General features: G+C 35.0%; 1 protein-coding gene across 1 annotated transcript in view; it reads right to left on the reverse strand.

The window, feature by feature from the left end:
- Positions 1-18,205, reverse strand: part of DCC (DCC netrin 1 receptor) — a 1,043,477-nt gene that overhangs the window by 175,607 nt on the left and 849,665 nt on the right. Inside the window, exon 13 of the mRNA XM_075993861.1 lies at positions 9,095-9,236. Coding sequence (XP_075849976.1) covers positions 9,095-9,236 — 142 coding nt within the window. The remainder of the gene's footprint in view (positions 1-9,094; positions 9,237-18,205) is intronic.

The following is an 18,205-nucleotide window of genomic DNA, read 5'->3' on the forward strand; positions in this document are numbered from 1 at the left end:
TGACATTTTTGAGACATTGGGAATTCAACTTAAATGGTTCAGTCTTTAAATCTCAAGGAATTGAACAACCATGATAAAGATAAACATGTAATCTGTTTTTTTCCATTAATCTGAAATATCCAAATATTTAGTGTCAAGAAAAATTTATAAATAAAATAAATTATTGGAAAAATGATGCTGTATCATGTACAAAGATACATATTTATAGATTTTTGCATAGGAGATGAGTACTTTGTACTAAGGGGAATGCTTAACTATGCTTTACCTAATGGTTAAAAAGGATTTGTTCTTGTCAAGGGGCAGTTGGTTTCAGTAAATACTACTATTAGAGAAGACTGCTCGATAAATTCACCCACATAAAGGTATTTATAACACAAAATACTGTCCTCTAAAGAAGCTTCTAATTTTATAAAATAGATAGGAAGCTCCATGAAGACATGTACTGAGAATGTCATTGCTGCTGCTGTGTTATGGGTATTTTAGATGTATATCTGTAGAGCCCACAACAGTGCCTGGTACATGGGAGGCACATACACAAAATAACCCTTGAAAAATCTACTAAAGCTGATTAGGTACAATAGTGCTTAATACTATGGAAATATTAGGTTAAAATACAACATTCAACATCATCAACAAGGTGGCAAAGAGATACTTTTGAACATATGGCCCTTGCCATTCCTCAAATAGACTTGTACTCATTTCAATTCATGAACATGGCATTGATCTCATATTTGTTAATATTTTTCACCCTTTCATAGGCTCCATTGTTGATTACAGGGCTGTTCTGGGAAATTAAAAAATTAACAGAGGGAAAACTCTGGGAAGAAATGGTTACCCAGTCACTGTAGCTCATGACTTTCATAGTGGTCTTATCAAAAATAGTGTCCTAATCCATCCCAAATAAACTCTTTTGTATTATATAGATATATAACTTCATTTTTCTTCAAAATGGATAGACAATTATGTCAATACTGTCTCCAACAATTGATTTGCAATGCCATCTGTAATGAGCAGTTTTATGCATCAACTTAGCAAGGCTGTACTACCCAGTTATTCAACCAAACACCAATGGAGGTGTTGTTGTGAAGGTATTTTGTAGATGGGACTAAAGCTCATATTCAGTTGAATTTAAGTAAGAGGTACTGTCCCAGACAACCTAGGTGGCCTGGATTCAATCAGATAAAAGGCTGAGGCTTCCTCAAAGCACCAGTTCTGTCCTGCCATGAACATCAACTTCCGCTTGAGAGCTCCTACCTGTCTTTCCTCATGACCTGCCCCATGGATTCTAGAATTGCCCACCCAGCCATCATAACTGCTTAAGCCAATTTCTTGCAATAAATCTCTCACTATATATTTCCTACTGGCTCTTTCTCTGGTTGAACTCTGACTGATACACCATTTTATCACATGTAATATTTTGACATGTAATTGGAAATCTTTTTGAATGTCCTATATTCCTTCTGTTCCATTCATTCAAACCAAATCAAGTGATTTTTTGTGCATAGATTCTATCAATTTTTTAACAGAAGCTTGTTAAAGCATCTCACTATAATGTAGATATTCAAATTTTTCCTTATAATTTTTGTCAAATTTTGATTTATATAGTTTGAGTTCAGGATCAGGGTCAGTAATCCAGTTTTGAGCAAAACAAAGCCTGCCAATAACTTGAAGTAAACACTAGAAAGCAGTTTAGAGACCATCTGTTGTATTATAAATGTTTCCCCAACAGGGTCTCACCTGGCCAGACTGAGCTATTTATCAGACTATCCCTTCCAACCATATACAGTAGGGAAGCTCTTCTTATCATCCTCTCTAACCCATCTGCAGTGAAATTCTAGCGCCCATATACATTAATGCCTTAGGTCACTCTGAAAATCTTGCCATATTTCTTTGAGGTATCATATTTTATCTTTAAAAAAATCTTTGATTTTGCATTTTATTCTAGAATTTACCTGGGCTGTGGAGTCTTTCTTGATACAACCACCTAGAAATGCTAAGTATAAAATATTTAATATGTATAAAGAATCTCATTATTAAAGGAAATCTTAGGTAATTTCTAGTTAAAGGGCTCATATAAAGCTGAACATCTAACAAAGTGATGATGTAAAAAAACCAGGAATATTCTTGGAATGAGAAATTCACCAATGGAGATAACTTACCTCCAATAGTTTTACTTGTTAAAAAAAGTTGCCATAGTATCACCTACAGATAGAGCTCACTAGTTTATCCTCATGGGATTTAAAAAAAATTAAATCCCTATTTTAGAATATGTTTACTTGAGTCTTTGGCTTCTAAATTCAAAAACTTCTGTATCAACTTTTATCAACCTGTGATTTTTTTATTTTTTTTAATCTAGGTAAGCGTAGGATGCAGTAAGAGGCAGAACCAGAAATTCTGGATTTTCAGTGAGGCAGTCTTGACATTACCTTCAGAATTCTAAGTTGCAGTCGTCCCTTCTTCTACAGTGTAAGGGGTACTTGGCTGGGCAAGTTTTAGATGTATTGAAAGCTCTTTTAATCTTAATTTTCCTTCTAAAGTGATTAGGTAATAACACATGCTTCTAACTTATAGTGTTCTTGTGAGAATCAAATGGCAAACTGCTTGTAAAAGTAATTTATAAAATCAAGCATTTAACAGATGTAAAGATAACTAACATTTGTATCGTGATTCGCAGGTTACTTTCTCACTTAATTTTCAAATACCCTGTGATTTTTGGCACAGAAAATATCATTGCTCCTGTTTTAGAGATGAGGATAATAAGGCTCAGAGAAAGTAAGCAAGTACACTGTGTGCTGTTTTAATCAGAACCTGTTCTCTGTCTTGCTGGGCACCTGTCTTCAAGGGCCCGTTTAATCTATGCTGGAACCCAAGAGAGACATCAACAACAGATACTAAGCACTGCGTAGACATGCAAGGAATTTGTGTTTATAATGATTACATCAGAACTGAATAATAGGCAGGCAGGCAGGATAGAATTGATGATTCTACTGTCTTGACAATGGCTCAACCTAAGAGATCAACAACACTCAAAAATTAGTGTGAAGTAGAGTTAAATTATTCTCCTTTTTCAGGAGCTTTATAAACAATCACTATGACCAAGCAATTCTGGGAGGCCCGAACTCTGATAGCTGATATCAAAAGATCTTTCTAGGCTGCTTTTATTTATTCATCCATTCATTCATTTATTTGTTCATTGGAGGTGGAGTAAAGGGAAGCCAGTCTATCATTGAAAGCTTTTTGTGCGTGTATAGTTCTAGAAGTTGTTATCCTGGATATGTTTCCTGATCTGGGATAATGGGAATATTAAATAAAATTTTTAAAATAAACTGGTCAAGAAAGCTTTATTAATCCCTTCTTGAGTTACTCAGTTTCTCTAGCTGCAAAGGTAATCTTCAAATTTTTATTATTACCCAACAGACATCTCTTTCTATTGCTGCATTTTCCCACTATCCTTTATATACCCATACAATCACACATTTATTGCCTATGGTCAGAAACAAGTTAAGAGGTTATCTACAAGTTAAGAGGTAAGAGTACAGGTTTTTAATTTAGGAAGAAATAGGTTTGAATTTTTGTTCCACCGCTTATTAGCTGTATGACCTTGAAAAACCAGCCCTCCCTCTTTGCCTCCGTTTTCCCATCAATAAAATGGGGATATATAAATACAAATTGTTTTAAAGATGAAATTGAAAAACATATATAGATATTTTAGCATAGTGACTGGTGTCAAAGCTCAGTAAGTGATGATGTGGCTGTTGTTATTGTTGCAAATGTTAAACATTATTTTTAATATCAGTGATCTGTGTAGAGTTATATAACAGCTTGAGTCACAATACGATGAACTAAAGACAACAATATGGTGTAGTACAAGGAGTACATAACGAGGAGTCCAATCACATGGCATCCACATGGGATCATCTCCTTAACCAGTGGTAGGTCTTAGTGATATCCCTCTCCAGATTTCAGTTATCTCTTCTTTAAAACAAGGGGTTTGGATGAGATAAACTGTGTGGTTCCTGTTATGTTCATCAGCATCCTCAAGTTCAATCTCAGTGTGTGTGTGTGTGTGTGTGTGTGTGTGTGTGTGTGTGTGTGTGTGCATGTCCTAGCTGCTTCTATGTATAATCTTATTCTAAAGAATGTAAGGCGTAGCTAGCAATGCTTTTCTTAACTGTAGAAAATTCTATTATTGAAAGCAGATTATCTCTGCCTGTTTCTATCCTTAATACTAAGTTCCTTCAAGCTCTGTATTTCTTCTCTTCTATTTCTCATTTTTAGATCTCATGGTAAGAGATAGCATATCATTCAAACAATTTAATTTCCCTAATGTTAACCTTGTTATAAAATTGCTATGCTATTGTTTCAATTTTTCAGTCCATAAAATATCAAGGCATGTTTATCATTATGTTCATTCCATATTGGCCATGAAACATAAGAAAACTCTTAAATTCAATTTCAAACAACCTTCTCTGAAGAGCGATCAAAAATTAAAAAGAGCACTTTAAAATTTAGTTGACATGGGTTCCCACTATAAAACTGATAGCAGCAATTTAAAATCCTTGTTATAACTCTGAATTACTTTGTTATTGCAGATGTCTCATTATCCTGGTAAAAAAAAACACACACACAACAAGAAACACCTGTCTAACAAATAGAGGATTGTAAAATAAAAATAAAAAGTTTGAGCCTCTACACCTGAATATTTATATCATACAAATGAAGCATTCTGGCAGTTCCAATTTTTTAACAACCAAATCAATATACCCATGTATCTTACAGGCATTGGAAACATGGGGTCAAATCTTTTACATTTTACAGTGCTGCAGATTTATATGGAAAATCAATTACTTCTACTTACTACAAAATATGTAAGTTACTAGATATATCCTGGGGACAAGTCTAAACCACAGCCAATCTACCAGCATGTAGTATTACTTTCTGGTTCCTTAAGGCTTTGTAGCATTGTGGATATTCCCACAATGTCTAGAAATGCAACAGCTATTTCTGAAGCCAACTCACAGAGCAGGGGAGAGGAAGGTGGAGAATTTACAAAGCTTCTTTTTGAATTTTTAAGGGTATGATATTATTCACTAACTTTTTTATTGCTTTAGTTCAACTGAAAAAGAAGCATGTGTAATCTTTTTTTTTTTTTGCAATAAATATCAGGTGCAGTTACAAATATGACTCCTCAGATTCTGTTTGTATTCCTAAATACATTTTTATGCCTCATACAATGAAGAATTAAATACGAAGAAAGGTTTCAAATTTGGGGTCCAGATTCCTACAAATCTATAAAGACAGAAATGGGAATTTGTGAGCTATTCCCAGCAACAAACTAATTATATCTCATTTCTTTGCTTTTGGTTGGAATGATAATAAACCAGAGTGGAGATGGGCCACCCCATGCTGATTACAGGCTCTAATTGTCACACATATGTTAGATGAATAAAAATGTAAAATTTAATTATTTATTTTTGAATAATCAAAGTTTATTAGAAGATACAATTCAAATGATTGCCCTAGAGAGGAAAAAATAATTTTAGAGCATCTGTAGTGGATTGAATAGTACCCTCTTGAAATTCATTTATACTTGGATCACCAGCATGGGATCTTACTTGTAAATAGAGTCCTTACAGATATAATTAATTAGTGATCCTTAGATGAACTCACTCTGGATTTAAGGTGAGGCCTATATGCAATGATTGATGTCTTTACTGGAAGAGGAGAGAACACAGAGATACAGAGAGAGGAAGGTGGTGCAGAGATGAAGGCAGAGATTAAAGCAGTACATCTACAAACCACAGGACGTCAAGGACTGCTGGCAACACCAGAGGCTAGGAGCCGGGCATGGGATGGATTCTTCCTCAGGGTCTCTGAAAGGAACCTAACTTGCCAACACCTTGATTTCAGGCAGCTGGCCTCCTGAGCTGTGAGAATAAATTTCTCCTGGTTTAAGCCACCAAGTTTGTGGTAAATTGTTTTGGCATCCCTAGGACTAGCTTCTCTCTCACTCTCTCCCTCTCTCTCTCTTTCTCTCTCTCTCTCTCCCCCTTCCCTCCCCTTTTCTTTTTTTTTTCAATAACTTTACCTTATGCATAAAGTCTTAAAATGTTATGTATTTAGGGAAAAATATTATGTAGTTAGGGATAATACTGAACTGAATCTATTAAATTCTATTTACCAAAAGAACTCACAAATACTAAGTGAACTCATGAATACTAGTGAAATCTGCTGGCCACGAGGCTACTGCTTTTCATTTATTTTCCAGACGACTCCCTTCTTAAGGGTTCTTCTGGTATTCAGATAGCTTTAGTGGGAGGAAATCTTCAATTTTTGTAACCAAAAGTTGTAATATGGCATTAAAGTCTTGACTTCTAATTTCTTTTTCACTTTATGTGGGCAATTAAAAATACATATTGTATTGTTACAAAAATAAGCAATACTCACTATTAACATTTTGGTATATATAGTGTTCTAAATATTTTATATGAATGCACATTGTTTTGTTTATAAATATGGACTCATGTACTAATAATGATTTAAAATTGAAGTATTTACTTGACAATATGCTTGAAATATTTAACATGTGATTTAATATTTTTACACTATATTATTTTCAATAGATGTACAGTATTCCATGATATGATTGTATCTGAATTGCTTAGGTAGTTGCCTATAGTTGGATATTTAGGTTTTTTTAAAAAAATTATTTGCTTTTCAAGTAATATTGCAATGGATATGTTCCTAGTTAAAAATTTTGAGAAATATGATTGCTTCCTAGGATGAAGTTTTAGAAACTGAAATCATGGTCATAGCTTTATGAAAAACATGTATATATAAACATACATACACATATTTATATATATGTATCTGTACAGAACATATATCTTCACATTGCTTTCCAGAAATGTTCTAAAAGTTTTCTGTCCCACAAGCAGTATATGAGTTCATATTTCTCATATTCTTTCCAGGACTGTGTGCCATCATTTACTTTTATCATTATTACTTTAATCAAAGAAAAATGCCAGCTCATTTTTGTTTTAATTTGCATTTTTCTATTTACTAATGAGATTGAACATTTTATCATCTTTATTGGCGGTTTATAGTTCTGTCAATTGAATATCTAATCCTTAGCCTTCCTATTAGAATGCTCATCCTTTAATTGATTCTTTTATAATGAGAAGTTTATTTTATATTTTTAATCTTTATCATTTCAGAAAGAAAAGCAATGACAAGAAAGTTTCAGGGCTTCAAATTCCTATATCTGTAAAAAAAATGAGATGGATTAAATTATCTTTAGGGTCTCTTCTAGTGTAATATTAAATTTGGGAATTATACTAAAATATTTTTAGCAATATTTTTCAGTTTTGGTGATTTCTCTCCGAGTAAATTATAAGTTTTCCTAAGAATCCTAATGAGCCCATATGCCTCACTTCAGTTATTTTTACCTTCATCCCATAATTTCATCAAGGAAAAAACATAGGATCCTGGCTTTTTTAAAAGTCTTTAAAATTGTATAGTAGAATGCCAATACTTTCTCTTAGATTCAACCATATATGTCTAAGAGACTTTGTTCAGATTTAAAACATGTAATGTGATTTTTGACAATATACTTTGGGAAGCATTCTCACCATTATGCTAAAATTGTATAGGCACAAAAGGCACAAAACCCGATGGGAAAAAACCAGGTTACTTTGGAGTCTCTGATTGTAGGCTAAACAAGAAGTTTACACTGTGTGTGTGTGTGTGTGTGTGTGTGTGTGTGTGTGTGTGTGTGTTATAATTTCAAGTGGAGATTTAGTAAGCAGAGGTGTAGAGGAAAGGGATAAATAATGGACTTTTTTCTCATTCGAAATACTAGTTCACTTTATCCGTTAGTCATAAGTCACATCCTTTATAGTGTGTATGCTATCCTAAGCCCCGTTTATGTGCCACCCCAGTTTGCACAACTTCACCTACCCATCTCTGTCATGAGCCACTGCTATTTCCTTTGTCTCCCAAGTCTCTAGCAGTAGCTCATGCTGTTCCTAGGGCTGTAAAGCTCTGAGTGCTGCTGCTACCCTAGACCAAGCCATCACCATGTAAAATGCTGGCTGACAAGGAGACACCTCCACGTTTGTACATTTCCCAGAATCTCTGGCTTCGCAGGAGGTTGTCTGGAGGTACAGAGTAGTCCATATCCTGCTGGTGGATTTTGATCAATGACAGACAAGAGACAGACTGCTCACACTCCCTTTCCAACCATAGATTGTGAGACAGTAGTTCATGTAGACACTCAAGAGACACCCAGAAGACCTAGCAAGCCCTGTGTTTGTCCCGAAGTTGTGGCCACCCCAGCTCAATAATGTGCCACCATTATCTGATTCCTCTTCTTCCCTGGCTCATTGCCTTGTTCCCTCACTCTTGCTTTCCTGAGCCTACACTCCCACAGGTATTACCTTGAAAGCCTTGCCTTGGTCTGTTTTCTAGGAACCTAGACTGACATGCCTTAAGGGTTGCAATGGTTAAAGAAAATATATCAGTATTCATTTCATAAAATTTAAAAAAAAAATCTTTGCATGGGAACTGAGTCCAGTTTTCACAGAGAAGTTTGACCTACTATGAATTCTGACAATATTGATATAAGAGTGAATTTACTTTTAAAATTTGTGGAAAGTAGCCCAATCCCTCTCTTTATTTCCCAATCTACCCTTTTCCTCCTTTTCTACCCCATCCTCACCCCTAGAGAATGGGGAACAGGGATCAAAGTGACTTAAACTTAGAACAGTTTTATTAAATGACCTTTAAAAGTTATTAGTTAAAACATTAAAAGTTATTAGATAACAGGAGCTACTGGTGAATCAGCAACACTGAGAAACCAATACAGATAAAAATGGCAGGATGAATTTATTAAGATGATGGTGCAGAGTATAATATATATTGAAAGCATTGTAGAGAATATAAAGTTAAAATATAAAGGTTACTCTTGTTCTAGCCAATAAATGTCACCTGCCAAGAAAAAAAAATCAATGTTCCTTTGAAGTGAAAGTGTATTTTATTCCTAAAGCATTTAATTCATCAAAACCTTGCAAGACTACACCATGTGAACACTGACCTGTGAACAGGTACCAGAGGTTGTTTGGCTCCAGTGTTTCCATCTCACCCCTGCGGGTCGTCTTTCTGTGTCGAATTTTATAGCCAGTAATAAATCCATTTTGTGTTCCTGATGGAGGAGGCAGCCAGCTTACTTTGATACTCTGCAAGATAATAGATGCAAATTAAAACATTGGAGAAATAAAGGACAACAGGACAGGGTCAAAGAAGTGACCCAAACATGAGTGTGAAGAAAGCAGAGAAGCAAAAAGTATTAGTGATTGCCACTTAGAGCCAAATTAAACCCATTCTTAGAATCTGACTGCATTCTTACTTGTGTGATTTTAACAAAAATACAAAATTCATTTGATTGATGGCATGCATTATCAGCTCTCCTTTGCATAGACCACTAGAAGGAGAGCAAAATATTCTAAGTGGTATAAACCCATAAAGATATAGAGAATAAGACTATATTGGATGAGAGATATCAACTAATATTTGGAAGGTGCAAATGGGAGGGAGATACGATAACTGAGGGGAAGGGGAAAGCTGAAACCTAAATACCTTCTTAACAGAGAGTAATGAAAAGCAAGGGAATGGAAACCATGACAAAATTCAGGGGAACCTGGACAAGACATTGTAGCTTTCTAGATTACTTGGGAGGTAGGGTTGAAGCATGGTGCTGATACAGGGAATGCACTGAAAGTCATGAAGATGATTGAGGCCTGTGGTTCCAACCCACACCCAGTAAAACCAGTGCACAACCCCTCTCTGACCTTAGAGCAGCCAGGAGTTTTATGCTCCAGGGATATTAAACAAGGAAGCCAAAGATTCAGAGATATTATATTAACCACAGAAGAGAACAGGAATGTGGACACATATTATTAAGTCAAAGATGTGAAATACCCATGTCTTCTTCCTTCATCTAATACCCAAAGCAATGACAACTAGCTAGAATATCAGATAATCCTTCTCTAGAGAAAATTACTAACTTTAGAGAAGACAACAGCTGGATCTCTGATTAATTCCCCAGGAATGAGGCCATTAGTTAATAAGCTCCACCCATGCACTAGAATTTGCAGTTTGAATTCAGCTTCTTAGTACTTCATTTTAATGTAAACCAACAATTTGACACTACCAGACATAAAAGAAACCCCTTAGCATAAATGAATGTGGAAAAAAATAATACATAAGAAGATAATGATACCTGAAGGAAACAGCAGTCATGGACAGAACAAGATTTGAAAAGATGTCATTAATACCTTGATAATCTAAGAGAAGATATAGCATCCACGAACAGGATAACAATACAAAGATGTGGAAAGTTTTAAAAAAATCTCCTGGGGTCATTTTAAACAGAAAAATGACTACCAAAAAGCAGGAAATGTAAAAAAAAAATGGCACCTAATATATTTCAAAAACGGCACTTGTTTATAGTATAAGGACTGAAACAAGAAGACAGACCTTCTCCTTGTTCAACCTCAGCTGGGAATAGGTACATCTGGTGACTCAAAGTTTTCACTGCTGTGAGCATAACCACAAAAGCACCATGGGTATTGATTGTGTGTTACAAATAAATTTTAGCAAGTAGAGAAATTTGTAAATACAAAATCTGCAAATAATGAAGATCAACTGTGATTACATAATAAATATGTTTTAATAATTTCAGGAACATAATTACAGAGAATTGATCTGATTACTCAAGTTGTTAGACTATATTTAAAGGGGTATGGTACTACTGACATCATTTACTTTGCCCTCATTAGCCTTTAAATGTGAGAATTTAAGCATCACTCTTACTGATATTTGCTAACAGTTTTTACACTTAACGTAGACCCGGCAATGGTCTAGCACGCTACATGAGTTACGTTGTTTATATCATGATGACCCTGTGAGTTAAGGTCTATTCTTATGATCTTTGTACAATCACATAAATGGGGACACAGAGAGGTTAAGTGACTTAAAGTCATGCAGCCAGTAAGTGATAGAGGCCAGATTATAACTGCGATGATACGAATCTGAAGCATAGCATTCTTTACTATTTAATATTGCCTCCCACAAGAAGTTCAAGAGGCTGAGAGTTGAATTCATTTAGTTGTTATTCATATAAAATATATTATTAACTGCATCCCTGCTGTGTCGCAAGCAGTATCCTTGGGATTATGAAAACACCCAAATAGGTCATGGTTTACTCATTCTGGCTGAGGAAATGGACATATAAATTAATAATGAAAAAAACAGAATGCTAAGTGCTAACGTAGAATGCCCAGAAGGATTAATTCTGTCTCATGTGGTCAAGAAAGACTTTACAATGAGCCCATTCTTCAAGTGTGAGTAGGACTTCATGGAGGGGATGGGAAAGGTATTTAAGATGGGGGAGTATCAAGCCCAAGTTCAAGGTGCCATGACCACGTACAGCATCTTCACGTGAAGGTCATGTAGTCTCTAAAGCAAATAAGATATACTGGACAATGAAATGGAAAGGTAGATTGGAAAAATTTTGAAAAGTCTTTCAGGTCATGATAAAGAGACACATGGTTGTATCAATGTGCTCATTTAGGCATTTGCCTAAGTTCTTTGGGAGATAAAATAATAAATAAAATAATAATGTTCCTGGCTCCCAAAGAACACATAGCCATAAACACACACATGCCTACCTACCCCCTTCTTCTCCACTGTGCACACATATGTGCATGTGTGGAAATATTCTTTGTTTCCAAGTGTTTTAGAAACAGGTAGAGCAAACCAGAATTCAATGAATAGACATAACTTATATTTATCTTTCACTATTCATCTTATTTCTATATTTTAATGTTTCATAGTAGTGGTAGCAGATATTAGCAACATTTTACAGTTTTATAAAGGAGTTCAGGCACAGAGTTAAATGAATGATGGGCTCAAGGTCACCTTGCACTACCACTGGAAGATTTCCCTGCCTTCGAGTCTAGTTTTATTTTTATTATTTCACATTAAAATAAGTAATCATAGGGACACTACTTGGAAATTCTACTCACCTACATTCTCTTACAAAATATTCTTAAAAGGAATAAAACTGAATTTAAATCATTAGTTTTAAATATATCTAATAAGCCTTCCCATAAGTAGCCCTTGAAAAATCAAGGAGTGCATCTTTTAAGGACTATAGCTTGTTTTCAAAGTCAAAATTAAATTCAAGTAGAAAATGAAAATATAAATGTAGATGTTAAACCTTAGACCAAGAGTGAGAACCTTTTGATTTCCAGTTAATGTTTTGCTAACGCTTTGCTGAGTGACGTCTCATGAGTCTGATAAATGACTCTAATCTCCATGTACACACTGAAAAAGGGAAAATAATTGTGCTTAGTATGTCTACCAAATGTATTATAAATCACTTGATAAGCCTGGAGAATTTAATTATACCAATAATTACATGAGTAATACTTAATTTTTGACAGATAATAATTTTTCTTTGTCATATTTGAGGATTTCCAGTGATTGCATGAATTATTTCCACATAGCTGATACCTTAATATCAATGTCTGGCAATAATTAATTAATGAAATCAGTTATATACTCGACACGCCAGGAGGTGAACCCCCTCAGTGGTTATTATTCATCTTTGGGAGTAATGTTATCAGTTTTATTCTTCCTCCTCTGTGGTAGTAGCTAAGTTTATTAGCATCTTTTATGCTTTCTCATTGATTTTCAAGGAAGTGCCAGCAAATTACAAAAGCTCTGGTTGTCACATTTTTCTTCTCAGGTTCTTCTTTCACAGATGATATGACCATATGCCTCAAATCCTATTGTTTTAGGAAGTTAAATAAAAATAATCGGCCATTTTTTCTTATGTAATGGTATAGGGTAACTTATTTTCTATATTAGACCTATTCTACCACTGTTCAATTCCCATTCCCTCAGCAAGACACCTAAAGCTGTCACCATTATGGGAACATTCTTTTACAACAACCTAGTTTTCATGGGCCAGCCTGGTAATGATTTTTATTAAAAGTACTTAACACATGACCTTTGACTTTTGAAAAATCAATTCTAGTAGCTATGACTTGACTTTTGGTCCTTTTACTTGAGAGGGAGAAATTAATCCTTTTCACTACTGCAGTGTTGTATCTGAATCAAAGATTAATTTTACTTTTTTCTTCGGATTTGAAGGGGGTGAGAGAAAGAACTGCAAAATTTAGCTTCCTCAAATTCCTACACTCCCTCTTCGAATACCATAAAAATAGTTTATTTTCCAAGTAAGTCTGATGGAAAGCAGTTAAGTTTATGGATTTAAAACAAAGGGTCCCATTGGCTATACCCCAGTAGCCTAGGATAGCCCTGTCCAATTCAGTGATGTGGTATTACCCTTTTCATGGGCTCCATTAATTAGCACTTTAATTCTTCTTCACTCTAGATGCACATTAGTAGGTGATAAAACAGAAAAAAATCATTGATAAGCCCACCACCCCAAATTTTTCTAAGAAGCCACATTTCATAAGCTTCTATTTTTAGTTATTTTCATTTTTTAAATTTGTATTTATTTATTTATTTTCAGAATATAATGGAGGTGCAAACTCTTTGGTCACATAAATTGCCTTTGCACAAGCATGCTCATGCCCCAGATAGCATGCACTGCACCTGTTAGGTGTGAATTTACTCAGCCCTCCTCCCACCACCACCTGCCGATATCCAGTGTTATTTCCATATGTAGACATATGTGTTGATTGATTAGTACCAATTAATGGTGAGTACATGTAGTGTTTGTTTTTCCATTCTTGTGATACTTCACCTAGAAGAATGCTCTCCAGCTCCATCCAGGTTAATACAAGAGGTATTAGTTCACCATTTCTTTTTATGACTGAATAGTACTCCATGGGATACATATACCACATTTTATTAATTCACTCATGTATTGATGGGAACTTGGGTTGTTTCCCATCTTTGCAATTGTGAATTGCGTTGCTATATACATTTGAGTGCGGATGTCTTTTTTATAGAATGTCTATTTTTCCTTTGAGTAAATACCCAGTAGTGGGATTGCTGAATCAAATGGTAGTTCTACTTTTAGTTCTTTGAGGTATCTCCATATCACTTTCCATAGAGTTTGTAGTATAATAGTTTTCAGTCCCACCAGCATTGTATGAGTGTTCCTATCTCTCTATGACCATGTCAACATTTGTTTTTTGGGGACTTTTTGGTAAAAGTCATTCTCACTGGAGTTAGGTGATATCTCATTGTTGTTTTGATTTGGATTTCTCTGATAAGTAGAGATATTGGGCATTTTTTTCATATATTTCTTGGCCATTAGTCTATTTTCTTTCAAAAAGAAGATAGACTGACTTTTGCCCATTCATGACTTTTGCCCATTTTTTAATGGAGTTGATTTTTTCTTGCTGATTTGCCTGAGTTCTTTATAAACTCTAATTATCAGCCCTCTACTGGTTGTGTAGCATGCAAATATTTTCTTCCATTCTGTAGGTTGTCTATTTGCTCTAATGATTGTTTCTTTGGCTTTGCAGAAGCTTTTAAATTTGATCAGGTCCCATTTATTTATTTTTATTGTTGCTGTGATTGCTTTTGGGGTCTTTTTCATAAATTCTTTGCCTAGGCCAATGTCTATAAGAGTTTTTCTAATATTTTCTTCTAGAATTCTTATGGTTTTAGGCCTTAGATTTAAACCTGTTATCCATTATGAGTTGACTTTTATGAGTGGTGAGAGGTGCAGACCTTGTTTCAGTCTTCTACATGTGGCTATCCAATTTTCCCAGCACCATTTATTGAATAGGGATTCTTTTCCCCAGTGTATATTTTGTCTGCTTTGTCAAAGATTAGATGGCAAAATGAGGATGGTTTATATCTAAAATCTTTTATTTTTAACTCCATATTTCTCACTGCACATGGAGATTCTGCCATTTCAGGTGAATTTCAGGTGAAATTCACTTCACCTGAGTGAACTTCAGGTGAAGACAAGCCCATTTTAGACCCTCTTCCACACACAATTATTTTAGCAAAAAGTCTTTTTTAAAAAGATCACTTTATCTGGATAGCATTCCCATAGAAGGGTATGGAAGGCCTTATTTCAAAGGAAGTCCCTATAGCAAATAAGAATGCTTTTGCTGGAACATAGGAGGAATTTATGAATCTTGAAACTAATTTGAAATCATATCAGAACTCTGTCCCTTATTTCTGTTCTGCACTTCTGGTGCCTTGAAAATCTTGTGAAGATGCTTGAAAAGTGAAATATGCTTCCAGTACTCACGAGGCACTATGGATTTTTATTAAAGAATGCCCATAAGCGCTTCTAAAGAATCTATTTTCATTGCATCCCATATGCATCCCCTTATCTACATTCCCTCTGCCACTACTCTAATTCAGACCTTGGTTTATGTGTTTCCCAAATATTGCCATAGCTAGTTGGTGCCCATGCCTCCAAGTGTCACACTGCTCACACCCATATCAGTTATCATTCTGATCCATGTGTGATCCTGGATGAGCCATGTAAGGCCATGAGCCTGAGTTTTCTCTTCTACAATACTAGCTAACCACAATCCCTACTTCATAGGATTATGCTGTGGATTAAAGAAGACAATGGGAGTATGGTTGAAAGTTCCCCCAGAGTGTTGATGCATGATAATCATGCAATCGATGATAAATACTTTCAGGGAAGTAAGGAGGAAGGGGAGAAAAGAGAGTGAGAATGAAAGCTAGAGATCAAGAGATTGAGAGATTGGGAGGTGGGAGGCAGAAGAAATAAAGACAGGCAAAAGTGGAAAAGAGTAGGAAGGGAGGAAGCAAGCAAGACCATGTGCAGTAACAATGCCCAGAATGTGGACCTACTTATTTGCGTATTGACCCAACAATTTAACAATTTTTTCTGCAGTAAATTGAAAGGAGCACTGAGAGAGATACATTACCTAGAAACACTTCTGTAATTTTTATTCTTTCATGAATATATATTGAATAACTTCCTCTGCACAGGGTACTATTCACATTTCTCATTGTAGCAAATAGAACCTTCAGGCGTGGGTAGTGAAGAAACCTTGGAATAGATGGAAACTAGAGGAATGCAGAAAAATGAGGAGAGCCAATATATATTTTTGGAGGAAGACTTGACAGCATTTGTTGATTTATTATATGTCAGATGTAAAGGAGGAAAAGCCATCAAGAATGACTCTCAGGATTCTGGCATAAGCAACTCAGTATATAATAATACATTTGCTGGGATAAGATTGCCTGAAAAATAATCCACTTTCAAAAAAAAAATCACTGGACCTACCTATGGGGAGTTCAATAAATGGCAATCCACAGAGGATTTAAAACAAAGGTTATCCATAGCAATATATTCTAGTTATTGTTAGGAAGGTTAGTTCTCCAATTTTATCATTTCAAATAAATAATATCTTAATAGTGTCAAAATTATACAATAGCAACATTTAATATTTAACTATGGTATTTATTGGGACTGTAAATATTTCTATAGATGCTGGAAATATCTAATTGAATTCCAATTAAATTCAATTCCATTCATCTAATGAAATATAATCTACCAAAAAAAGAGTATTTTGAACTCTTATTATGTGGATACCTATATAAACAATTTCCAAAAGCTGTGTTATCTTATTATAAGCTATATAAACCTATAAGGTTATTGTACTAACTATATAAACCTATAAACTTATGGTACTAACAGGTATGGATTAGATAAAATATCAATAAGATATTATAAAGGGATATTTTTTTTCCTACTGTTACATGCTATTATTATGGGTTGATATGTTTTTAATTTAGTATTATAAATATATAGTCTCTTGTGATAAGTGAATTCTGAAAGTTGTATAGCATACTAAAACTGATATTCTTAATGTTCATGAAGGCAACTGTTATTCAAAATGACATAAAGGCATATTAGTAAACACTGTGTATGATACATTTCCAGAGTGAAAAGTCTGCCACTACTACATAAAGTTTGAGTTAAATATTTGTACAATAATAAAAGTATGGAATGTACAAATTGAGTAATACTTGATTTTGAATAAAATTTTATGAATGTTTTCAAATCAGGCAAGAAACATTGCTTTGTTTTATTTTAAAACAATGAAGGCTAAGCAGTTATGATTTTATTTAATAGCTTTGAAATAACACAACCATTTCTTCATCAACACATTTATTTAATTATAGAATGGTCTTACCTTTGTCTTTGCCCTGGTGGTTCCAGTCCTTATGTCTAGTCCCAGAGGGACTCTTACCTAGAGATTAAGCCTACTTTACCTACTCTAGGAAAAATCCTATCCCTGGTTATATAAGAAGCTAAGCCAAACTGGGACAATTTCTTACATCACTCAACTTCAAATCAAATACTGCAAAACCAATTTGATTTGGGTCCCTGTTCTAGTCACTGGATTTATCTGGTACAGACACTACCTTGCTTCTGGGAGAATGCCCTCTCACCTTGTTAATGTGACCAGTTCCTCCAAGACATGCCAGGTTGACTCCTCTAGCAGCTACTGTCTCCTTTGTGAATCTATCAGTGGCTGCCAGACTTCCCTTCCAATATATACCTGCCTCTCTGAACCTAGGCCTCTTACTTGCTTTCACACTCTGATTGCCAAAGCCTACTGGCCTTTGATTTGTGCTGTCTCTTCATCTCTTTCTAACTCCCTGTCAGGCACAATAGCGCTTTGCTTCTCTGCACACTGTGCCCAGTCTCTCTGAATGACCTTCTGCCTCACCTCACTCCTCCTGGGTTTTAGGGTCTTGGCTTTCCTGCCACTGGCTCTGAACTCCATGCCCATTCAGCCCAAAGATTTCCTTTAGGCGCATACAATGAACACATCCCAGATTTATTTATTTTTTTTTTAAAGTCATTCATACACAGTGAGAAAGTGAGAAATGTCATCTGGAGTATGCTGTTTCTTAATATTCCAGTTTTACATTTCCTAGATAAACTGAGCTAAATTTAAATTGATTTTGGGAAATTGACATGCCGCCACTTTTCTCTCTGGTTCTTTAATTATATTCTGGGAGCTCAACCTTCACAATTCCAAGGGAAAAAGGGGAAGCTAGTAACTCACCCAACCCACTTCATTTTAGCAGCACAGGGTTCTTGAACCAATAAATGAAGGTTAAATAGGTTTCCAAACTTTTACCGTGAGATCCC

The sequence above is a fragment of the Microcebus murinus genome, chromosome 17 (assembly GCF_040939455.1).
Source record: "Microcebus murinus isolate Inina chromosome 17, M.murinus_Inina_mat1.0, whole genome shotgun sequence".
In the NCBI taxonomy this organism is placed as follows: Eukaryota; Metazoa; Chordata; class Mammalia; order Primates; family Cheirogaleidae; genus Microcebus; species Microcebus murinus.